Here is a 26595-nt window from a genome sequence, read left to right as displayed (position 1 = left end):
GTCGGTATACGGTATACTACGCGAGTATGAGGTAGCCAAGCTCCTCGCTAGTCGAAGCGAAGGGCGTCAGATCACGACATTGGGGTTGTTCAATCTCGGATTTTTTTTGCTGTGATTTTGAAAGATTATATTAGGGGAAGTGTACCGGTTTTGGCCCTATCGATCAGTTTCCACAGCGAAAAAGTGTAAGGTATATATCTCCTGTTAAAGCTGATAAAACCCTCGGAAATTGCTTTATTTTCGGAATTCTGCGAGAAACTGGCCAAATTAGAAACATGGCCAAAACTGGTACAGTTGCCTGGTACATTTCAAAGATAGTAACAATTAGACTACTTGAGTTGTTGCTATTAAACCGTTTTTTTTTTTCATTTGTCGATCTGCGTGTTCATTTCATTCATTTATTTAGTTAACATCTAAACAGATAACACTGAATCAACAATTTGACGCCACAATGCACGGTTCGAGGCCGCATCTCTCCATCCTCGGATACGCCCCACGCTCGCCAAGTCGTTCTGCACCTGTCTGCCCATCTCGCTCGCTGCGCTCCACGCCGTCTCGTACCTGCCGGATCGGAAGCGAACACCATCTTTGCAGGGTTGCTGTCCGGCATTCTTGCAACATGTCCTGCCCATCGTACCCTTCCGGCTTTAGCTACATTCTGGATACTGGGTTCGCCGTAGAGTTGGGCGAGCTCATGGTTCATTCTTCGCCGCCACACACCGTCTTCTTGCACACCGCCAAAGATGGTCCTAAGCACCCGTCTCTCGAATACTCCGAGTGCTTGCAAGTCCTCCTCGAGCATTGTCCATGTTTCATGTCCGTAGAGGACTACCGGCCTTATTAACGTCTTGTACATGACACATTTGGTGCGGTGGCGAATCTTTTTCGACCGCAGTTTCTTCTGGAGCCCGTAGTAGGCCCGACTTCCACAGATGATGCGCCTTCGTATTTCACGACTAACGTTGTTGTCAGCCGTTAGCAAGGATCCGAGGTAGACGAATTCCTCGATCTGCGTGTTCAGTTCCCCGTGAATTGATCTTATTTTGATTTTTCGAATTATTTTGCTGAGGAACGTCCTCGTATTCGTAATTAAGTCCATATCATCCGCGAAACAAATAAATTGACTAGATCTGTTCAAAATCGTACCCCGGCTTACCGCATTACATCTTCTTGCGCAATATTGAACAACAGAGACGAAAGGTACCTTGTTGTAGTTCCAAGCGGAATTCGAACGAACTGGAGTGTTCGCCCGAAATCTTGATACAATTTTACATTGCATGCACCGTTGCTTCGATCAGTCTCGTAAGCTTCCCGGGACACCTGTTCTCGTCCATGATTTTCCATAGCTATACACGTTCTATTCCAAGATGAATACATACAGGTATTCCAATCTGTCAAATTCATTTGGATCTTGGATTTTTGTATGGGGTAGCCAGCGAGTTTACATTTTGCACTGACAATAATTTTTCAGCCCCGCGCTCATCTTTTTCATCTACTGACGAAGTGATTGAACCTTGTTGTTAGAACCTTGGTCTATACTATCGTATAGATGGAAATCGATAAACAGATGTAGCGTTGGAACCTGATATTCACGGCATTTTTGAAGGATTTGCCGTACATTAAAGATCTGGTCCGTCTCCGAGCGGCCATCAACGATGCCGGCTTGATAACTTGTCACGAACTCGTTCACTATTGGCGTCTTGTACATGACACATTTGGTGCGGTGGCGAATCTTTTTTGACCGCAGTTTCTTCTGGAGCCCGTAGTAGGCTCGACTCCCACAGATGATACGCCTTCGTATTTCACGACAAACATTGTTATCAGATGTTAGCAAGGATCCTAGGTAGACGAATCCCTCGATCACCTCGAAGTTATCCCCGTCTATCATAACACTGCTTCCCAGGCGGGCCCTGTCGCGCTCGGTTCCGCCCACAAGCATGTACTTTGTCTTTGACGCATTCACCACCAGTCCAACTTTTGTTGCTTCACGTTTCAGGCGGGTGAACAGTTCTGCCACCTTTGCAAATGTTCGGCCGACAATGTCCATGTCATCCGCGAAACAAATAAATTGACTGGATCTGTACCCCGGCTGTTAAACCCGGCTCTCCGCATGACACCTTCTAGCGCAATGTTGAACATCAGTTCATCACTATATTGGACTAAGAGGAAAGGAATATATTTTAAGAATATTTCCTTCGGGTCCATCCTTGGGGGTCCCGCCTAATTCTGCATAAACCTATTTAGTTTAATCCATTAAAACTAGTTTGTAATAACAATTTTAAAAATTCAAGGAAAAACCTATTCACAATTTTAAATTTTTACCACTGAATAGAAAGCAAGTCAGTCTATTGCTTTGGTCCTTCAATCCCCCAGTAGAAACGGCCTGTGTACGGTCTCGTTTCGTGCTGAAAACTCCCTAGAATCCCTAGTTCCCTTGACAAAACGGAAGAACTTTAGCGGGTAGATTTCTGATTCACTTTCTTCTGACGTTTGAGTTGAATAACTTCTTAGATAGCGAGCGTTAAGATGGCGTTGAGTTGCAATGTTGGTTCCTCGTTGTGCTGTTGGGATTGATTTGGTTTCATTTTCCTTGGAAAATACTGCCGAGGGTTTTGGTTGCGTGCCAGTATAGGCCGGGAGGTAAACTCCATTTCGGCTTGTACAGTTCCAGAGCTGGGAGATTCTTGTAGCAGGGGCAAGTGCGACTCGAGACACTGGTCGATGGTTTCATAAGCTTTGCAGAAAGTATCGGAAGGGCAAGAACGGTCCTCGGAAATTCCATGTTGGCCTGAGCATTTCCCACACGGCCGCAAGCTAAGGTTTTTTTTGGACCTGGTTTTGGTGTGCCTTGCTTCATTAAAAGCTCCTTCAATTTTTCCGGCGAATGCTTCAATCGACTTCCTGGTGAGGAAAGGGAGATTCGGTAGTGAAGTATCGTTTTTGCCGGACAGTCGTAGAAGATAGAGATCACCGTAATTCTTATCGGGATTCATATAAGAAGGTAAATTAGGTCCGACGAAGAAACCGTCAATAGATCGCATGTTCCAATTCTGAGTACTATTTCTCGGGTACTTTTTCAAAACGACGTATGTCGCAAATTGTAAACAAACCCGTTTTCAACAGCATATGGTATAAAATTCATATAAAAATGTGTATATCTTCAAAGCTAGATAAAAATGTGTTATTAAAAATGTAAATCAATTTTTTGCAAAACGGTGTAACATCATTGTTGAAAATATTGCACATACACCGCTTAGCAGAAAATGTACTTTAAAAAGTTTTTTCGAACAACTAAATAGTTTAAAACGTGCGTCTGTTTGTACTTTTTCATCACTGATTTCAAAATTAAGCTTGTTGCTGGTATATTCCGATTTTCGTTAAGAAAAACATTTTACGTTGTTGTTCTGCATCAAATGTTGTTACGTCGTGTTGTAAGTGTTGCAACTTTTTTGTCGCATGTACGTGAAACGTTTCAACTTGACGCAACATTTCGACGTATCAACAATGCAGCTGACGGAGCAGCGTAACATTTCGACGAAAGTAGCATGACCTCGGTCATGCTGACTTATCAAAACGACGTATGTGATTTATCTGCTGCAGAACGTTGTAACATAATTTTTTATCAAAATAACTGAAATGTTCACACGCAGTGCAAATGTCAGAGTCAGTGACGGTGAACCTTTTCATAATGTATCGTAGGGGTGAATTCAATTGCAATTAAAATGTTTAGTCTCTAAATAGGAATAAAAATAAAATCTGAAAACTTCCAAGCCCATTTTCTCAGCTTGATCAAAATGTTACATACTCCGATTTGAAAAAGTACCCGAGATTTCATCTGGATGCGTTGCTGAAATGATTTTCGTTTCCATACACTCATGGTAAGCAAATATATTCCCAGAGGGTTCGCCTCTCGAAGTATTACACGAAAGAGCCAGGAAAAAAGGACACTCAACATCCTTCATTCGATCATGTAAGCAAACCCGACAGTTGTTGGACCCGGCTGGTAGATTGTAGCCCTCCAATGAATCGCCTGCTTTGAGCGTGCTTACAGCGGCACACTAGGAGTTAACTTTCTAAAATCAGTATGGCGAAAGGCATCTAAGGTTCGATTTCTCAAAATTAAGCACCTACATCGAAAAAATATTTGGTAGGCGTAGTAGCAGACACCTTCCTACATAACCGATACCAAATAGTTTTTCATGAAAAGTTTCTATTTTAGAGAAAACCCGCGTTAGATGCCTTTCACCATACAAATTTCTGGGGGTTAACTCATGCTGGCTATTTGCGCATATACGGTAGCGCCTGGATGTGGAAGCGGCGAGTAGAAAATCAGCCACTGCCAATAATTCATTGATGGTAATGAAATCCAAATCGACCTCAGCAGCGGTGACGGGCGTTCTCTAACACCTCTTTTTTGTGAGGCTCTCCAAAAGAGATGGCCAGCTAACTTTGTGAACCGAGCTCGTAATCGGGCTCTTCCTACCGTCCGCTTTGCGCGGGAATTCCGATCGCGTTTTATCTTCCCTTACTCCGCTGAGCCACCGGATGAGATTTTCAGATCTATCTCACCCTCAATCTGAATTCTGAACAAAAATAGATGAACATTGATTAACATTTAATAATTACATCGAAATTTCCAAAACTGGCATCCCTGCGCCGCACACGAACACTGAAAAACTGCCCATTTCTGTGATTGGGGATCCCTCTGGGGTTGGGTAGGTGGTTTATGGGGACCTCCACCATCTGTCAAAGTCTGACTGTTCCGATGGTTCCGATCCGTTGCAGGCAGACAGCCATCATCATCAGCACCGTTGCGGACACGGCCGATTGCTGCCTCTTTGAGTCTGCGAATAAAGAGACGGAAAAATTACGTGAGGTGTAGCCGAAAACTCGTTCCGCAAAAAAATCTCACTCGCTCGGTGGTTGTGCAGTGCGGTGGTGATTAATCCATGTGTACCTCTCACAAAATCGAGAACCTGGACCATTCGCGAAGTGTGGTGGGGCCGAACGGAATCATTGTGTGCGTGTATAATTAGCTACCAGTCTCGTCCAATTTAAAGGGCATTTTTATTTCGCTCGTCGATTATCTTTTCGGTCTGACATGGTGTGAAATTGCTTATTGTGTCGAGTGCGACCTCCGATAAAACTCGTCATATCATCTGGTGCTCCTGGTTCAGTGTCGGGGTTACTCGGCATTGAAAGTGGCTTAAAATTTTCCTCCTGCGGTAAGACACAAGTAAGGGAATTAGAAAAAGGAAAATGAAGACCAAGTGAAGAAAGAAAAATACCCATCTCGGAAGAGAAATAAAAAGAGTTAATTTCGCATACACCATTGGGTGGTATGGGAGAAAATTGGCGATGGTGAACTTGAACGGTGGAGCACATTGGTGTTCCTATGGGGTGATACACAGTGGGGAAGTGTGTGACGTCGTTGGGAAACGCAATAAAAAAAATTCAACCAATTCTCAAAGTGATAGTAAATTAATATGTGCACATGTGCTCGCGATCGAAGTACCGAGCCGTGTCGACCGACAGCAGGAGAGAAAGGGATCGTACAAACCGGATCAAGTGGCCGGCACATGGCCGAACGAAAGAGATGGACTAAATTGGAAGTAGTGCACACATGCTGCTAGTGCGGCTAGGCGAACGTCCACGGGTACTGCTGCACTGTGGGAGGTATTCGATGTGAATTGGCCAAATGTAGCAATAACGCATCATCATGCATCACTGCTGTGGATGCATGTATTCGGAGGTTGAATCACTATAATTATACGGATAAAACATGCATAAAATCCATTGGAGATTTATGGAATGCTTCCAGCAATATGAACGGATGATCAGAATTTACTTTTGGAATTCGTCGCTTTTAGAGAGTTTACATTTAGCAAATGTTTTGATTTTAGAAGTAAATACCATTATGCAGGACGTAGGTATATGCTACATCAAGCTTCACAATTGATTTTCTGACCTTAAATTTTGTACATTGAAAACCAGATAATTGTACTTATATTCGGCCTTATGTCCATTTCAGCCAAATGACATTTTCAGCTAAGTGATCCTTTCGTTCAGGTAGATTTCAGCCTAATGGTTTATCCGGTTCAATGATATTTCGGCCTGAAGACCATTCGTTCGAATGCTACTTGGTGGAAAACATATTAAACCGAAAGTGATCTAGTCACCTTCTATTTGGCCGAAACGGTTATTAGGTCGAACATGCTTTGATCGAAAATATCATTTGGCTAAAGGCTACTTAAGCCGGAACTGGAAATTTGACAGAGAGTGTCGTTTGCCCTTACTCAACTGAACTGCCCTCATCCGCTGAACAGGTAAAAAATGTCGACTTGTTCGGCCGAATGGTTCTTCCTGCCAAATGATCATTTCGGCGAGGCGGCGTTTTCGACCAAATGACTTATTAAGCCAAACGAATCTTTCAGCAAAAAAATTTGGGCAAAAGAATGAAAAGCAATCGAGAAAGTAGAAAAGTTTTACGGAAAAAGTCAATAAAAATTCCTTTTTTCTCGGCTTCAGCATCATTTAGCAGTTTATTAACGTTTAGCACAAATACAACTTTTACTGGGCTGATACAACAGTCGCGGATTTCGTGATTTTTGCGGATTTTCCCTCTCAGTCGCAAAAATCGCGTTTCTTCTAAATTTTGTCGCGGGTTTTTCGAGTTTTTTTTTTCATATTTGTTATTGGATCGAATACAAATTTTAATGTTTTTCCTGTTATATAAGTTTGTGGAGAATAAGCAAAGCGTTGGAATCCAGAAACGTTGCATATCCGAATAAACATTTAGTTATCGTGTTGTTGGTGTTGGTTTGGTTGTTATTTACACGATAATGTTTGAGCTATCAGACTGATCCTATTTCATTTATGGATTGGCGGAACGCTGTTTATGGTTGAAGGCTCGACGATATAGTCGGATCAAACAAATTGAAATTTTCACCTACGACCGCCATTATCGGTTAAGGTGGCCTCGCACCTCGGGCAAATTTTCCGCCGGATTTTGGAATTTATTTACTTTAAAATGGTGCCGGATCTTCGGTTTAGTTTTATTGCTTCGTGATAGGTAACGAACAAATTCCACGTACACAACTTCTCTTCGATAAGACTCCTGCGCAGTGATATTGAAATATTTTTTGACAGCGCGGATAGAACACCATATCGCCTAACTTGTTGTACAATTCGCAGACCTTACAGACGTTTCTGTCCGTCACTGGTATTATTTAGTCAGAACGTGTTGCAAGCACATTTTAGTTGTTGATCTTGATTTTCGGACCTACACTGGCCGGCATAATAAAGTGCCCACTTGCCGTTTTTCATACAAAATGGTCAACTTTGGAGCTCTAGATCTTGGGTTCCCGTGAACCGATTTGGCTGAAAATTTTACCAGAGCTCAGATATAACTTGAATTTTAACATATCTAAGTTTCGACCATATTGATTCACAGGTTAAAAAATTATTGCGGTATTACCAAAGTGAATTTTTTGGCAAAAATTTATTTTTAAATATCTTGAATTCTATAGGTTGTAGACTGATGACATATTCAGCAAAAACGCGTATTTTGCCAATACAAAAAGTTTGCTATATATACCTGTACACTTAGAGATGTAGTTTTCGAGGTATTTGAAAAACAATTTTTGCCAAAAATTCACGTTGGTATTACCGCAATAATTTTTAACCCTGTGAGTCAATATGCTCGAAACATAGATATGTTAAAATTCAAGTTATATCTGAGCTCTGGTAAAATTTTCAGCCAAATCGGTTCACGGGAACCCAAGATCTAGAGCTCCAAAGTTGACCATTTTGTATGAAAAACGGCAAGTGGGCACTTTATTATGCCGGCCAGTGTATACACAAATTGTACAAAGTTTGAAGCATCGAGTTCTTAAAGAATCTAGTTCTCTCAATCCTCTTCCGAAATACCACAAAAATCAATTCTAGCTACCCATTCCCGGATGGATAAAAGTATACAATACGATGACCGATCGGTTGATAGCCGATCGTTTTTTTTCTTTCTCGTTCAACAAAGTTGTACCGATAGGTTATAAGATCACTCCAAAAACGAATATTTGATAGGAGGCCCGGAGACCCATAGTGTTATAAACCGATCGACTCAGCTAGGCGAACTGAGGTGATGTATGTATGTGTGTATACAAAATTTTACGACACAGTTTTTGGCTAGCTATAGGATCACTAAAAAAACAACTTTTGATAGAATGCTCGGAGACCCATAGTGTTATATATCGGTCGACTCAGTTCGACGAACCGAGTGGATGTCTGTATGTGTGTGTATGTGTACAAATTTTGTAAACATACTTTTTGGAATTTAGCATTACCCGATTTACTCGTAACAAGTTGCATTCGACGGGGAATGCGGTCCCATAGTTTGCTATTGAAAATTAGCCCGATCCGACATTTAATTTCAGAATTATACAGGGGATGGACAAAATAATTAGGATAGGCAAATTTTAGGTAAAATTAGTTGTGTTGTAACTACCTAAGTTATCATCCGATTTTGACAATTCAGGCATGCCTGAACTAGAAAATTAATGCAGTTTGACGGTATGTCCATGGAACCGACTATGGCCACCGGATTCCGGAGATATTCCGGGTTTTTCGGAGGTAGGTTCTAAACCGTAAATTTGAGGTGGATATTAGGAGAAGTTGTAGATAAAATTTGAGTAATATTAGTACACACAAATGAAGTAGGGCTCTTGCTGATTGGAACCATATATTGAGATTTGGAATCGGGTCAGAATCGAGTGAGATATGGCCATTTCTTTAAAATCGGTTCCGATCGATACTTATCAAAGGGGTCAGGCCACAACTTCATTTGAATCTCGCTTTTGATAGATCGTCCACTATGATTTTATTCTAGAAGGGCTAATGTGTCCAGAATGAAAAACCAATTGAATAAACGAATCCTGGAGTCGCTGGGATGTCCCCGGGGAACCTGTGAATGGGGACATTTAAGTTTTAGCACCAAAATCAGTCATTCGACGGCTCTTTTTTCATGGTTTTCGATCAGGAAGCGAAGTATGAATAGAAAATGATCCATTGATGGCTCTGACCGCTTCCAGGATCTACGGATTGGCCTCGGGGAACCTGGGGAAGGGGACATTTTAGTTTTACCAAAAAAAAAACAGTCGTTCGACGGTTCTGTTTTCATGGTTTTCGATCAGGAAGCGAACTATGAATATAAAATGGTCAATTTACGGTTCTGACCGCTTCCAGGACCTACGGATTGGCCCCGGGGAACCTGTGGAAGGGGACATTTTAGTTTTACCACCAAAACCAGTCATTCGACGGCACTTTTTTCATGGTTTTCGATCAGGAAGCGAAGTACGAATATAAAATGGTCCATTGATGGCTCTGACCGCTTCCAGGATCTACGGATTGGCCCCGGGGAACCTGTGGAAGGGGACATTTTAGTTTTACCACCAAAACCAGTCATTCGCCGGCTCTTTTTATGGTTTTCGATCAGGAAGCGAAGTATGAATATAAAGTGGTCCATTGACGGCTCTGATTGCTTCCAGGACCTACTGGTTGCCTCAGAGGAACCTGTGGAAGAGGACATTTAATTTTTGGCACCAAAACCAGTCATTCGACGGCTCTTTTTTCATGGTTTTCGATCAGAAAGCAAAGCATGAATATAAAATGGTCCATTGTCGGCTCTGACCTCTTCCAGGACCTACGGATTGGACCCCGGGGAACCTGTTGAAGGGGATATTTTAGTTTTAGCATCAAACCCAGTCATTCGAAGGCTCTTTTTTCATGGATTTCGACCAGGAAGCGAAATATGAATTAAAAATGACCATTGACGGCTCTAACCGCTTCCAGGACCTACTGATTGCCTTCGAGGATTCTGTGAATGAGGACATTTTAGTTTTAGCACTAAAACCAGTCATTCGATTTTTGATCAGGAAGCGAAGTATGAATATAAAATGGTCCATTGACGGCTCTGACTGCTTCCAAGACCCACGGATTGCTCCTGGAGAATCTGTGTAAGGGGACATTTTATTTTAAGCATCATAACCAGTCATTCCACGTCTCTTTTCTAGTGGTTTCGATTAGGAATCGAGAAATGAAAATAAAAGGGACCATTAAGGGCTCTGACCGCTTTCTGGACCTACAGATTGGCCCAGGAAACCTGTGGAAGGGGGCACCAAAACTAGTCATACAACGGTTCTGTTTTCATGGCTTTGGATCAGGAAACGAAGTATGAAGTAGGCAGGTTCCCCGTGAGCTATCCGTAGGTCCAGAAAACGGTCAGAGCCGTCAATGGTCCATTTCTTGTTCATACTTCACATTCTGATTGAAATCCATGAAGAAAGAACCGTCCATTGTTTGTTTTTTTGTGCTGAAACTAAAATGCCCCCTTCCACAGTTCCCCCGGGGGCAATCCGTAAGTCCAGGAAGCGGTCAGATCCATTAATGATCCAATTTATACTCATACTTCGCTTTCTGATCAAAAATCACGAAAAAAAAGCCGTCGATATATTGGTTTTGGTGCTGCAACTTAAATGTTCCTTTCTACTGGTTTTCCGGGGGGAATCTGTAGGTCCTGGAAGCGGTCAGAGTCATCAATGGTCAATTTTATATTAATACTTTGCTTATATTATAGAAGAGCTGTCGAATGATTGATTTTGGTGTAAAAACTAAAATGTCCCCTTCCATAGGTTCGTCGTGGGCAACCAGTAGGTCCTGGAAGCGGTCAAAGCTGTCAATGGTCCTTTTATATTTATACTTTGCTTCCTGATCGAAAACCTATGAAGAGCCGTCGAATAACTGATTTTAGTGCTAAAACTTATATGTTACCTTCCACAGGTTCCCCGGGGGCAATCCTTGGGTCCTGGAAGCGGTCAGAGCCGTCAATGATCCATTTTATTTTCGTACTTCGCTTCCTGATCAATAACCATGAATGAAGAGCTGTCGAATGGCTGGTTTTGGTGCTAAAACTAAAATGTCCCCTTCCACAGGTTCCTCGGGGCCAAATCGTAGATCCTGGAATCGGTCAGAGCCGACAATGGACCATTTTATATTCATACTTCGCTTCCTGATCGAAAACCATGAAAAAAGAGCCGTCGAACGACCGGTTTTGGTGGTAAAACTAAAACGTCCCCTTCCACAGGTTTCCCGTGGCCAATCCGTTGATCCTGGAAGCGGTCAGAGCCGACAATGGACCATTTTATATTCATACTTCGCTTCCTGATCGAAATCATGAAAAAAGAGCCGACGAACGACTGGTTTTGGTGGTAAAACTAAAATGTCCCCTTCCACAGGTTCTCCGGGGCCAATACGTAGATCCTGGAAGTGGTCATAGCCGTCAATGGACCATTTTAAATTCATACTTCGCTTCCTGATCGAAAACCATAAAAAAAGAGCCGTCGAACGACCGGTTTTGGTGGTAAAACTAAAATGTCCCCTTCCACAGGTTCCCCGGGGGCAATCCTTGGGTCCTGGAAGCGGTCAGAGCCGTCAATGATCCATTTTATTTTCGTACTTCGCTTCCTGATCGAAAACCATGAAAAAAGAGCCGTCGAACGACTGGTTTTGGTGGTAAAACTAAAATGTCCCCTTCCACGGGTTCCCCGGGGCCAATCCGTAGGTCCTGGAAGCGGTCAGAACCGTAAATTGACCTTTTTTTATTCATACTTCGCTTCCCGATCGAAAACCATGAAAAAAGAGCCGTCGAACGACTGGTTTTGGTGCTAAAACTAAAATGTCCCCTTCCACAGGTTCCCCGGGGGCTATCCGTAGATCCTGGAAGCGGTCAGACCCGTCAATGGACCATTTTATATTCATACTTCGCTTCCTGATCGAAAACCATGAAAAAAGAGCCGTCGAATGTCTGATTTTGGTGCTAAAACTTAAATGTCCCCATTCACAGGTTCCCCGGGGACATCCCAGCGGCTCCAGGATTCGTTTATTCAATTGGTTTTTCATTCTGGACACATTAGAGCCCTTCTAGAATAAAATCATAGTGGCTGATCTATCAAAAAGCGAGATTCAAATGAAGTTGTGGCCTGACCCCATTGATAAGTATCGATCGGAACCGATTTTAAAAAAATGGCCATATCTCACTTGATTCTGGTCCGATTCTAGATCTCAATATATGGTTCCAATCAGCAAGAGCCCTACTTAATTTGTGGTTACTAATATTATTCAATTCTTAACCACAACTTCTCCTAATATCCACCTCAAATTTACGGTTTTGAATCTACCTCCGAAAAACCCGGAATATCTCCGGAATCCGGTGGCCATAGTCGGTTCCATGGACATACCGTCAAACTGCATTAATTTTCTAGTTCGGGCATGCCTGAATTGTCAAAATCGGATGATAACTAAGATAGTTACAACACATCTAATTTTACCCAAAATTTGCCTATCCTAATTATTTTGTCCATCCCCTGTAGAAATCATTGTTTTTTCCCATCAAATTTTCACGGTCATCATTCAATGTCTAGCCTAATGACCATGATTTTTTTTGTCTTTCTCGTATACTAAGTATACGTAAAGGCTATATGATCACTCCAAAACCAAACTTTTGATAGAAGGCTCGGAGACCCATAGTGTTATATACCAATCGACTCAGCTCGACGAATTGAGGTGATGTCTGTTTGTGTGTATGTATGTATGTGTGTGTATTTGTACAAAATTTAAATTTAGCATTAGCCGAATTACTCGCAACAAGTTGTATTTTACTGAGAATCCTGTTCCATTGTTTGCTATTGAAAATTGGCCAGATTGGACTATGGGATCAGAAGTTATCACCAGGATACTATTTTCTATGCGCAAAACACGCTCAAAAGCACTCATTCTTATTTTTTAGTATTTTGTTTTTTGCACGAGAAAGGCACCAACACCGCTAGGTGGACTAATCAGAGTTTTAGCGAGACTTTCAGCCCAAGGCTGGCTCGTACCGTGACATTTATGAAAAATCTATGGAAGACCCATTTAAATTTCTGTATTTTTGTCGATAGAAATTGCTCCGCATTTTAACTCATCAGGGCAAACAGAAATGCGTGGAGCGGGGCAAGTTGAATCAACGATTCAAAACGTAACCCTCGGAATTAAAATTAATATTGTTTCCAGAATTCAACATGGTCCGCAAATATATTCGGAAAGGGTTCTTTCACAAATTACGTCGACGTCCACTCTCCCCTTCGTAACACTTTTTGTATGGAAGCACAAAACAGATAGGTATCATAGAACAAACTGCAAATTTCAAAGAAGGCTTTTTGTGTAGCAACAATCGACGAACGGCACTCCCGTATATCCAAGGCGAAAGATAGAGACAGCAAAGCATGCGATGCTAAAGCTTGCTTCAGATAGAATTGGAACAAAAACAATTGCCCGTATTTCAGTTAATTATTATTGAATTCAAGATCTTTTTTTTTATACAAATGTAGCGTTTTCTTCATACTTTTAAGAAAAATTACGGATTAAATTATTAGTCACGGTTTCGAAGGAATTCTCGAATTTTTCCTGTATCACGGCTCATTAGGCGGCGCACACCTTCTTCGTCCATCGTTTTAGCTATCTTATTCCACCAGGTCTTCATCTGACTGATGTCTTTGACAACCTCTACCTTTGCCTTGAGTCTCCTCTTCATGATTGCCCAGTATTTCTCAATAGGGCGGAACTGGGGGCAGTTGGGTGGGTTAAGGTTTTTCGGGACAACCTGGACTCCTTTCTCTGCATACCATTCTTGGACGACTTTGCTGTAATGACAGCTTGCCAAATCTGGCCAAAACATTACGGGATGGTCGTGGGATCGAATGAACGGCAAAATTCGTTTTTGGAGACACTCTTTTTGGTATAGTTCCGACGTCATTGTCTTATTTGTAACGAAAACTTTCGTTTTTTTGCCACAGCTGCAAATGCCCTGCCAAATCATAAATTTTCGTGCTAATTTGTCGGCAAAAACAAATTTCAATTTCGCTGGAACATCCCCCCGAGCCGTTGCCAAGTAAAATTTTTGACCTGGGATTTGCCCGAAGTCAGCCTTGACATAGGTTTCATCGTCCATCAGAAGACACCCGTCGAACTTTGTCAGTACCTGGTCGTATAGCTTCCGAGCACGGATTTTGGCCACACTATTCTGTTTTATGGTCCGATTTGGCTGTTTGCTAGCTCGATACGACTTGATTCCTTCCCGGAGTCGAATTCTCCTCACGGTACTATGGGCAGCACCGAATTTTCTGGCCAAATCACGGTCCGACAGATTGGGATTCCTCTTAATCGTCTTCAAAATCTTACCACGCAGTTTCCGGTCGACAGTTCCACTCCGACGATTGGCTTGAGGCTTCCGAATTGTCGTCAATGTTTCCTTATACCGTTTGATAACGTAACATACGGTATTTCTGGGTAATTTCAGCTGTTTAGCTAGCCTAGATGCACAATGACCACAATGGATTTTCCAAATAACTGTGCACAATTTTTTCCCTTCTTTCGGCTTCCATGTTGATTGTTTACAAAGTACAGTCAATTTGCGGAATGTCAAAAATACATACGTGAAGCTGACAAAATTCCCGACACGTGGGCGTCAAGAACTTCCAAATCCGTCCACCAGGAGCGCCACAATATGAGCAAAAGTTTGTTCCAATTCTAAATGAAGCAAGCTTTACTCTGTCTTATGCGCGTTTTTCAACGCGCTTTACTTCCTTCCTTCTGCTTGACTTCCACCGCTAGGTTCGCTAGCGTTCCAAAATCATGGAAGGACCACAATCCACAGCAAAGATGCCTATATGTTATGTGATGGAAGTTTACATTTTTGCCTTTCTCGTACACTTAGTGTACCAAAAGGCTATATGTTCGCTCCAAAAACAAACTTTTTATAGAAGGCCCGTAGACCTATAGTGTAGGTGTATGTATGTGTGTGTATGTATGTGCGCAAAAAACTCACTCATTTTTTAGGTAGAGTAGACTGGGACAAGAGTACGCGTGGGGTAAGAGTACGTTTTCGATTTTTTGAAGTTATAAAAAAAGGTTAACTAGCATCACTGCATCAGTTTGACAGGTATTCTGACCAACTATTGTCATGTGTAATTGTAAAAGATTTGGATAAACAACAAGGGAGATATGAAGTCTCGCTTAACTTTTCTAAAGGTCCTAAGTAACATTTTTTCATGAATTAATTTGAATAGCGCAATCAACAGAAAAACATGAAAGCTTTTGATTGCAGTATTCAAATTAAATCATGAAAAAAATGTTACTTAGGTCCTTTTGAAAAGTTAAGCGAGAAGTAAGATAATTTTTTGGTCATTTTGCTAAAAATAATTGTGTTTCCGCAACTAGTATTCCATTACCATATATATGTTCAATCAGGTGAACACTATACCATTTCGATAACCTATTGTATAGGGTATTTTATGGTGCAGAACATCAATTGGGTTGGTTTTCCAAGAGGTCAAAAATCAAAATCATTGACTGTATAAATTTTGGGGCTGTGGGGTAAAAGTACGCAGGAACGTGTGGGACAAGAGTACGCATATTAATCTTCAAGTTCTGATGCCGAACCCGTATCTTCGGCCGAAATAAGACTACTTCCGAAGCGTAAAGATCCACAACAATGAAAAAGGGATAGAAAAATTATTAATTAAGTTCTCCTTCTAAGGATAAGCTGAAGTCATTTGGTGCTAGAAGCGACTAAGCGAACAAAGCGCTGAAGCGAAATCATGAAATTGTATTAGTTATTGTTTTACATCTAAACATAGTCTGAAAACACAATTTCATCTGTATGATTATTTCATTTTATCAAAAGCAACATCAAAAAATTACGCAACGCTTAGGAGAGTGTGGATGGGAGAGGGAGGGGGGCATTGCGAGATGTATGACGATTTATATGCAATTTTTTAGAGGATTCATTCAAAAATTGTAAGATATGGAGAGGGGTGATGAAATGGTCAAATTTTGCGTTAATACGTCTTTAAGGAAAATTTCTTTGTTTACACCACGCGAAACCTGATATATTTTTACCTCCATAGTTTTTTGGTATTAAAAAAACACAACGTTTTTATTTTTTTTCTTTCTTCTTCCCCTCGGATATGTTACCTTGCCGCGGTGGGTCGGCTTACGCCATTAGCACTGATATGGCAACCAAAGACATATCCTGTCGGGGTGGTATCACATGTTGACTATTTTTGTTTGGTGCCGCTTTACATATCTGGCATTGACGCACTAATTTACGGCATTTGCATGTGATCCAACGGACATCGTGTCTTGGAGCCTTGAATGGTAGTGCAGTCAGGCAGAGGCCTTTTTTATCAGTGATAATGATGTGAGTTCTCTTCTTTTCGACAATACTTTTCTGATGCGTTCCCTGTGACGATGAGTCGTAGCCACGCTTATACTTAGCTAGCTAGGCATTTATTGATACACAATGTATTCAAGACATTCGTAGGGAAATGACTACTGGATTCACTGAGTATAAGTTTTTGCCTTTCTCGTATACAAAGTATACGTAAAGGCTATATGTTCGCTCCAAAAACGAACTTTTGATTGGAGTCCCGGAGACCCATAGTGTTATATACCGATCGACTCAGCTCGACGAATTGAGGTGATGTCTGTGTGTATGTGTGTGTGTATGTGTGTGCGTATGTGTGTGTGTATGTGTGTGTGGATGTGTGTGTGTATGTGTGTGTGTATGTGTGTGCGCAAAATAATCTCACTCATTTTTCAGGCACTTATCCTTAACCGCTTAATTTGCTCGCAACAAGTTGCATTCAACGTAGAATCTTGTCCCATTGTTTCGTATTGAAAATTGGCCCAATCGGACTATGGGCTTCGGAATTATGGCCAAAATATATTTATGTATTAGAAAAATTCTCACTCACTTTTTAGGCACTTACTCTAAGCTGATTTTCTCGCAACAAGTTTCATTCGACGTAGAATCTTGCCCAATTGTTTCGTATTGAAAATTGGCCCAATCGGACTATGGGCTTCGAAGTTGTGTCCAAAATTCATTTTTGTACATAAGAACACGTACAAAATTCTCACTCATTTTTCAGGTACTTATCTTTAACGGATTTTCTCGCAACAAGTTGCATTCGACGCAGAATCTTGTCCCATTGTTTCCTATTGCAAAATTGGCGGAATCGGACTATGGGATTCGGAGTTATGGCCAAAATATATTTTTTATAAGAAAAATTCTCACTCACTTTTTAGGCACTTACTCTTAGCTGATTTACTCGCAACAAGTTTCATTCGACGTAGAATATTGTCCAATTGTTTCGTATTGAAAATTGGCCCAATCGGACCATGGGTTTCGAAGCTATGGCCAAAATTATTTTTTTTACATAAGAAACACGTACAAAATTCTCACTCATTTTTCAGGCACTTATCTTTAACTGATTTTCTCGCAACAAGTTGCATTCGACGCGAAATCTTGTCCCATTATTTCGTATTGAAAATTGGCGGAATCGAACTATGGGATTCGGAATTATGGCCAAAATATATTTTTTATAAGAAAAATTCTCACTCACTTTTTAGGCACTTACTCTTAGCTGATTCACTCGCAACAAGTTTCATTCGACGTAGAATATTGTCCAATTGTTTCGTATTGAAAATTGGCTCAATCGGACTATGGGTTTTGAAGTTACGGCCAAAAAAATTTTTTTTTTTCATGAGAAACACGTACAAAATTCTCACTCACATCAGGCACTTATCTTTAACGGATTTTCTCGCAACAAGTTGCATTCGACGCGGAATCTTGTCCCATTGTTTCGTATTGAAAATTGGCGGAAACGGACTATGGAGTTATGGCCAAAATACATTTTTCAAAATCTCACTTATTTTAGTCACATATGTACCCTCAGCCGATTTGCTCGCAAGAAGTTGCATTCGATGCAGAATCCGGTCCCATTGTTTTCTGTTGAAAATTGGCCGGATCGGACTATAGGCTCAGAAGTTATGGTCAAAATACTTTTTTTTCACCAAAAGTGCGTAGATATTACTCACTCGAAAGAAACGAGAAAGGCACCATCACCGCTAGGTGGATTAATCTGGGTTTTTTTTAACTAGGAACGTAGTGCCAGTCTATATAAAAAATACTACACATTATAATGATGGTATATGAGCAATCTTATGACGGCTTCATTCTTGATAATTTTTACTAATAGTAGGGAATAGGCGTGATGAAGCTTTACTTTGCCACCGAAAAGTGAATCCTATAGCTGACTTATAACTGATCATTAGTACATAATAGATAATGACAGTTAGTTTGGAAACGATCAAGCTACTTTTTAGAACATGATAATAGTAATACCTTGACAAAGGAATAACAATAGAATAGACTAAATGCACGAACAGTTCCCACTCTTTGTGTTTGATAGTATTGACACAGGATGAACCAATAACATAGGCAAACAAAGTAATTCAAGGAACGCATACTTCATACCTTCTGGCCATAAAGACAATAATGACATCGTACAGATCAATCTATATGATTAGGAATGAGCTAATGGGAGAGAGTATCTATTAGAGTTGTACACACTCAGTTCAGCTCGGCATTTTTTGATTCTTTTACCGAGATCCACACAGCCGAGTGCTTGGTTCCTGACTTTCTGCTGATATTTCAGCTGAAAAAGTAGTTTGTTTACTGCGGCACTCGAAGAAGCCGCCGTAATCCATTCAGCTGATATTTCAGCAAAAGAACTTAAACCGAGAATCGCACAGCCGAGATCGGTGAAAAAATTTAAGTGTGATAAATGTAATGTCTTTTGAGCCAGTTCAACAGTGTCTTAATGGACGACATAATCCTTTTACGGCTGGAAAACTGCTTCAAAAGTTATTAACTTGTCATTTTTTATTAATCGGGGATTGAACACTTTCTTATACTTGACAAAAAAAAACTTTCGGCTCAGTTTTTACGATGAAGCATTGGGTAACATATTCCATGTGTGTCGGATAAACTGCTTCGGTCGATTTTGAGCGCGTACAATGACAATAGACGTATAAATAGCATAAAAACTGGCTAAATAATTTGACTCTGACAAGAAAATGACAAAAATGACTTTAAACTATTACGATGTTAGTTAGCATGAGACCTCTCCGACTATTTATGAACGTAAATCCCTCTGATTCAGTTGCAACAGCGTCTTCTTGAACGACATGTTCTGTGTACGGCAGGCAAACTGCTTCGAATGGGATTATGCTACGGTATCATCAAAGGCCTGGTGCAGAGGTTTCTACTCTATTCAGAGTCCCGCCAGTAAACCTTCATAAAAAAACAACATTTTTTCGTTTGAAAGTTCACGTTCCAAGGACCCCCTTCCTCTTTCAGAGTTACGTAATTTTTAAATATTCCACAATATACTTTCAGTAAACTACAATTAAATGTTATTAAATTCTTTTTGTGTTAATAAATACTTAAAACCCATGATTGGAAAAGTGCGTACTCTTACCCCACCCAGGGGAGGGAAGAATATCACCTTCATACGGGAGTTTGGCAGAAGGAAGGTCGTGCGATATATGCCATCACAAATATTGCCCTCCGCTCGCTTTCAAATCAACTTCTATAAAAACATTCTTCATGCCTGCCGTATCCTAACGGAACTATCAATTTTATACTTTCGCCTCTAATTCTATCATTAACATGTACGTCTAAGTTTGGAAGATGATATTAGCATTTGCATATCATTGTTAATCGTTTTACTTCACGTAGAAGTAATACACTCAAATCATTAATTAGAGTATTATTGAGTTAATTTCTCATGTTCATGGCGTGTCTCACATTTTCGATTTGTATCGATTGGTTCGATAACACTTTGGGTCTCCGAGCCTTCTATAAAACGTTTGGTTTTGAAGTGATCCTGTAGTATTTAAGCAAGCATTCTCACTTTTGTTCCACCACCATTAGTGAGGAGTCGCTAATAGTGTTGATCACACTAGATACTAGAGCAGCCTGTAGTTGACTGGGCTAGGAACTAGGAATGCAAGAACCCATTTATTTAAAAACCATTAAATTAGTTCTGCTTTACCAATCATTACATTATTGCAACAGTAACGTAGAAAACAAAATAAAATTTCAAGTTACTTTTTTTACTTCGGGCGTAGTTTTTGTTTGTCGCGGTTTTGTTTTGCAGTCGCGAATTTTGCGGAATGGAATTTGCTTAGTTTGGGGTCAATCGGGTCAACACTGTTGTACTAACTGAGAATTTCCTTGTTCTTTTTCAATTAGGCATAGAGAAGTTGTAATAGTTTATTGAATCGAGCACGCAAACCTTTTACAATATTTGCATCAGTTCAGTAGGGTCAAGGAAGGATGTTCAATCTAAACGGTTCTTTTTCCACAATTATTCCACAACATTTCCATTTTGACCACTTTTGCACAACGCTCGCCTGAATGTGCTGCCCAGTGTCGTGCATGTGCGCAGCACCCATCCGTCCCCGTGATATGCTGCTGGTGCTGCGGGGTGATATTTACACTCGTACATACGGCCCCGCACGAATCACGGCAGCGCCAGTCTGCGCCGTACTACGTTGCTTGCCTATCACCGCCGAGCCGAACCGACAACGGCGACGCACGGCCACTGGCTCGCACACTCACACTTGATTCGTCTCTGCTCTGTGCGATCAATCGTGTATATTCCTTTTGCCTTAACCAACCAACCAACTTTGAAATCCCTCTCATCTCTTCAAGCAGCAGTAGCAGCAAGGAAAGGTGGTGCGACGAATCACGGTGCTTTCAGTGTTAAACTTTCCTGAAGAAAGTAGAAAGGACTTTATTGAAGAGCTCGCCGGGAGAAGCAGTGTCTTGTGAAAGTGTTGCACTCTTCCGAGTTGACAGGAATGGACATTAGTGGAACATTTTAGTGTGTGCATTTTTTCGTTGATAACTCACGACGCAAATAGCGCGACGCGTAGCAGCGGAAGAGGAAGAAGCATACGCAGAAAAAGAGGACCTGAAGCATGGATGTGTGAGTGAAGTCCCGACGATTCGGAAACAATCGAACTTGAATAGTACGACGGCGGTGTGGTTAGCGAAGGTCTTGTCTTGTTTGAGAACTGACCTGTAGTGTGGTATCTGCATTGGGCGGAAGTCAATCAATCGAACAGCGAAAAAGTTTCCATTGGGTGGGTGTTGGGTTTACAGAACAGTGCATTTTGGTGATTGATCTGTCGGTGTGAAGAACAAGAAGAAAGAAGAAAAAGTGAGTGAGTTGTTGGTGCGGTCTTGGAACCACCAACAACAACAACCGGCCGAGTCAAGCCCGCAAATCCAGACGCGAGTGTTATTTCGTGAGATGGATCCGGCGGTTGCTTGGTATCAGGAAGAGCAAGAAGGACCAGCCAAGTATCAGTGGATGAAAATCTGGGAGACTATGTCTGAGTTAAATCCTCCATTGACCGCTCCGGTTGAGAACCAAAAGCCTCAACGAGCCGGAACGGAGAAACCGAACCGTGGAATCGAGAATCGACTCATCGTTGCCGCAGGAGGTGGCGTGGGCGGTGGTGGGGGTGGCGACGATCATCATCACCACCATCATCATCTTCATCACACTAATGCGCTTAGTGAGAACAATAACAATAATAACAACAGTAACAGCAACAACAATAACAACAATGGAAACAACACACCGACCGGGGGTGGGAATGGCGGCGGCACTATTCTAGTCAACAACAACGAGAAGAACTACAATCCGACCAGGAAGAAAGCCGGCAGCACGGTGGACAACAAAGCCAGTACTTACAACATGAACAAGCAGCCCATGCGATTGATTGGAGTGCACGGCGGGTGCCCGTGGCGTCCAACCAATTACAAGTACGGACGAGGAATCCTTGGGTAAGTACCAATCAACCGATTCGCTACCTTTCTGTTTCCATTGAGCAATTTCACCAATAAATACGACGTAATTTCGGCGGGTCGCTGACTGACTGATAAGAATGACAAATTGCACCACCACGAGGGGGGTAACTTTTCATGAGCTGATGCAGATGCTGGCATATTTTGCCACGACACGACCCCGTCAGGTGGACGTGCTTGCCGTAGTGTAACACAGCTGTTGATGATTGTCGAGACCATATATTAGAGAGTGCAGCAAACGAGCTGTTCGACGCGTGAAAAACAACCTGATTACGATAGATGTGTGATTGGTGTGATTTAATGGGTAGTATTTTCCTCTATCATGTTTGCTCGATGGTGTGTATTTGTTTGCTTTCTCGGACGTAGACTTGGTTGTGGCTGATATTTTGGCATAGATAATTTAATCATTTGTTTTATCGAATTCAACAATAATAGATTTTATAAAGTTATGTACCGTTATCCGGGGGAACATTGATCATTTTTTTAATTGTTTTGTGAATATTTCCCCCGTAAATGAAATCATAGATTTTTTCATATTTTTAAAACGAGTACTGCTACATGTAGAACATATTAGGCTGTTGTTCTTGATTATTTGCTATTTTTAAACTTGTTTTAAAAATGTTTTTTGTTGAGGTTTTTAGTTTTTCAATTTGGGGTAACTTTGATCAATCATTTATCTATAGAGAAAGCGTATGCAAACACCTTAAGGTAGGCGATTACAGTTGGAATCTCTTACGCTGAAGCGAAATACATCGATTGTTTCGAGAAAGACATCATCACCGCTAGTGGAATTATCTGGTTTTTCAACAATATAAATCAAAATTTCGAAACAAAAACTATGGACTAATCAAGAAAATAAGATTGCTTATCACATAACTATAGGTACAAGCTTATTTTTTTGTTATTATACTTGTTAGTGCTTTTTTTGGCAGCTTGCTGTACGTTCAAAACATATTGTTGATTTTATTGTTCAAATTTTGGCGAAAAATAAATGCAAAAAAAAAAATCATTCAGCAGCAAATTTAATCAAGATTAAGATACCTAATTCACAATAAGAATTTGTGATAACAGGAAATAATATTTTATTCATTTCTTGAAAAAAACTGGTGAAACTGATCAATGTTCCCCCGGACTACGGTATTGTAAAAACATGCCGCTTCGGAAGACTTGTTTCTATTATCGTCTAAGGGATCGTAATTACGTAAGCATTTTTCTTGGTTTTTCGGATCCCCCTCCCCTCCTTGTAAGATTTTTCTCATACAAATTTTTTTTTGTTTATATGAAGAGTAAGAAAATGACAGACCCCCTCCCCCCATATGTGCTTACGTAATTATTGAACGACCCCTAACTTGAAAAACGATTGTATCATCTGAATAACTTTAGGGTTAGCGGATTTTCAATCTCACTAAAATCGAAACGACACGTCGGGACGTTTCTCAGGGATTTAAAAATGTGCTTTACGAGAGACGGTGCATGTTTAAATCCCTAAGGAAGGCCAAAACCAAAGGACGAAACCTAGGACACTAAGCCAAGGTGTCGTTTCGATTTTTGTGAGACTGAAAAGCCGCTAATCTATTACCGTCAATGAGTTTTCTAATATTTCTTGTGCTCAAATTAAAAAACAAAATATTCTTTGAAATTCGACCAATCTAAACGGCCTGGGAGGGAAGTAGAATAGTTTTTTTTATATACAGATGCGGGTGTACTCGCAAGCTTAAAATTATTACTTAAAGTTGTTACTAGCAGACCCGACGAACTTCGTTTCGCCTAAAATTGATTCATTCTCTGATTTGATGAAGCAATTCGGGTTTCATTTGTATGGGAGCCCCCCTTTCCAAAGCGGGGAGGCGTCTCAAACCATCTTAAAAACCTTCCCCGGCCCCAAATTGTCATGCCGATCGGTTCAGTAGTTTTCGAGTCTATAAGGTTCAGACAGACAGGAATTCATTTTTATGTATATAGATTTTATCATTATGATAGACTTTAGTAGCCTAAAATAAACGACATTTTAAACTGTTTTTCATTTTTTTCCTACCAATCGATTATAAATTTTCGTAAAAATCGATTTTTTTTATCCTTTGGTTTATTTGAAAGGCTCAATCATATTGTAATACAATTTCCCATGGTTGTCCTGACCTAAGATGTTAGTAACAATGCTTCCAATTATTTGAAGTTACGAAAACGTGTTCCATTAAATGGGGCCACAAATTCTATAGTGACCCCATAGATAGTAAGAACGGTGGGTATCTGTTTGTTAATGTAAAAATTAAATGACCTGTGTTAGTATCCGTATAACCTAAGAATGGCTGGATGAATTTGCTTCACTGCATCAGTAAATCTGTTCGTTATAATCACCGACGGGTCAAATTGTCAAAATCACGAGTAAAATTGAGAAAATATCAAAAAGCGACTCAGCACAAATTTTGCTTGCTTTTGATATTCATAAATAGAATCATTTACCATTACGATCGAATCGAGCATGGAATGTGAATTCTTACTCAATAACAATAATAACTTGACATGACGACGAAATTATTCCCGAGCACGTGGCACTGTTTGTAAACAAAAAGCCTCGCAACATAAGCTTCCAAGATTTTTTTGCCTTTCCTCATGCTGCTGCATTAATTGTCTACAAACTGAACTTGTTATCATCTGATTAACGAGTCTAATCAACATGATAGTAAACTAGCGCCAGAATTTAATACTACACAGATCTTAAACGAAATGTTTTCAAACCACGAACAACTAACCACAAATATGCTAGCGCTGCAATGCGAATGAATTACAAACTAAATTCTAAATCTTCATATTGTATAAATTGTATCTTCATATTTTATAAAAAAAAAATTAAAAAAAAGGATCATCGAAGTATTCCAACCGGAATCCAGAAGAATTCAATATTTCGTTAAATTGTTTCGGAACTCCTCCGGAGTCGTTAGATTGTAACGGAATCGTTTGGAGATTTAATTCGGAATTCCTTGACGATTTGTTTCAGAATACTTCGACGATTTGCTTCAGAATCCCTTGAATATTTTATCCGGAGTCTTTCGACGTTTTGCCTCGAAATCCCACAATGTTCTGCTTTGGAATTCCTCGACGAATTGCTTCGGAATTATTCGATGATTCGCTTGGGAATACAACGACGGTTTGCTTCGGAATTCCTCAAAGATTTAGTTCGGACTCTCTCGACGATTCACTTCGGAATCATTCGATGAATTGCTTCGGAATCCCTCGAAGATTTGCTTCGAAATCCCTCAACGAGTTGCTTCAACATCCCCGGAGAATTTCCTTCGGAATCGTAGAAGGATTCTTTACGGAATCTCTGGAGGATTAATTCGCAGTCCCTCGACGATTTGCTTTGGTATCCATCGACAAATTGCTTCGGAATCCTTCGACGATTTGCTTCTATATCCCTGGAACATTGCCTTCGAAATCCCTGAACATTCACGTTGGAATTCCTGGAGGATTTCCGATGGAATCTCTGCAACATTCCCTTCTGGAATATTCCCGTCGGAATTTCTGGAGGATGGAGGATATCTAAATGACATCCTACTTATTGGTCGAATCTTTGTCGCCACGAGCCCCTGGGTCTGCCTATGCTGCGATGTTCTGTTAGATCACAGTTCAACACTTGCTAGCAGATTTCTTCTTTGCTCTTCCGTAAAGTGTTGCCAGAACAATGACTTTTTCTTATTTCCTTCCGGAAAACGACTCCTTCTCTCTTTATTCTTTATTTACCTTATTTTCTTTAATTTTTAACATATTTTATACTTAATTATTTGATATTAATTGCTGAGGCTTGGTGATCCTTTCAGCAGTAGTATTACAATTGGATTTAATTTGTAATTTCAAAAAGGAAAATTTACAAAAAAAAAACTTTGCCAGTAGATAAATAGAAAAGATACGCTTAATTAAATATTACAGAACAGGCTAAAACATAGTTTGCTATATGGGATTCCAGGAGGTGAAACAACTATTACGAAACTTGACAGTAGACGCCAATTTCTGCAATTCTGTTCTGTGAGATTATCTGAAGGGCAGAAGGAATCGAGGTCCACCATCATTTTTAGTAATACGATTACTTTATTATTATTTAGTATACCAGGCCTGGTAGCGGGTCACTTTTTAGTGACTTAGTCACTTTTTTCGGCTCAGTCACTAAAAAGTCTCTTTTTTCGGCCTCAAGTCACTAAAGTCACTTTTTCTCGGAAAAAGTCACTATTTTTAACTATTTTGAAACTATTGACTAGGTTCCGTGAGCATCGTCGTGAAATGTGAAAAAATGTTGAAACTTTATCCGTCGCAAGATGCTTTATTCACAACGGACATGAAATGACGAATTTTAAAAAAGTGACCACTTGTACTTTTTGGCCCGAACGCTGTTCGGAACTTCGTGACTCCAGATTCGCTGTGAATCTCGGATTTTCAACAGCGATTAATTGAAGAGGTTTTGTGTCACAGTTTATGATTGGGTATATAGTAATGAAAGCAGGATGGGCACAGCGGATTGAGGATCTAAATAAATTCACAAAGCCAATAGTTGACCCGGCTGAGTTTTAAAAACCTCTTTCAAAAACTGTTAAACTCTACACTTTATTAATTGATAAAGTGTAGAGTTTAACAGTTTTTAATGGAGGTTTTAAACTGTTGAATATTCAGATTGATCTTTTTAATTTTAGATACATTTCCTGTTGTTTCGGGGAAATCATTAGTGAGCGAGATCTTGCTCTAATGCTCATTGAGGCATACTCAAAACAAACAAGCTTTTCAGCTTTTTTTAT

The 26595-nt window shown here is 40.5% G+C and overlaps 1 protein-coding gene across 4 annotated transcripts in view; it reads left to right on the top strand.

The window, feature by feature from the left end:
• LOC134220555 (non-canonical poly(A) RNA polymerase protein Trf4-1-like) overlaps positions 1–26595 on the top strand; it is an 84400-nt gene that overhangs the window by 6896 nt on the left and 50909 nt on the right. For 2 of the 4 annotated variants that reach the window (XM_062699641.1, XM_062699645.1), the window contains exon 2: positions 20651–21793. In XM_062699641.1, coding sequence (XP_062555625.1) covers positions 21255–21793 — 539 coding nt within the window. In that variant the 5' untranslated portion in view covers positions 20651–21254. Of the gene's footprint in view, positions 1–5060; positions 5226–20650; positions 21794–26595 lie in introns of those variants that run through there. The other 2 variants (XM_062699644.1, XM_062699642.1) reach the window with 2 other exon arrangements.

This window comes from Armigeres subalbatus, chromosome 3 (genome assembly GCF_024139115.2).
Source record: "Armigeres subalbatus isolate Guangzhou_Male chromosome 3, GZ_Asu_2, whole genome shotgun sequence".
In the NCBI taxonomy this organism is placed as follows: domain Eukaryota; kingdom Metazoa; phylum Arthropoda; class Insecta; order Diptera; family Culicidae; genus Armigeres; species Armigeres subalbatus.
This window is presented reverse-complemented; position numbering and strand designations above follow the sequence as displayed.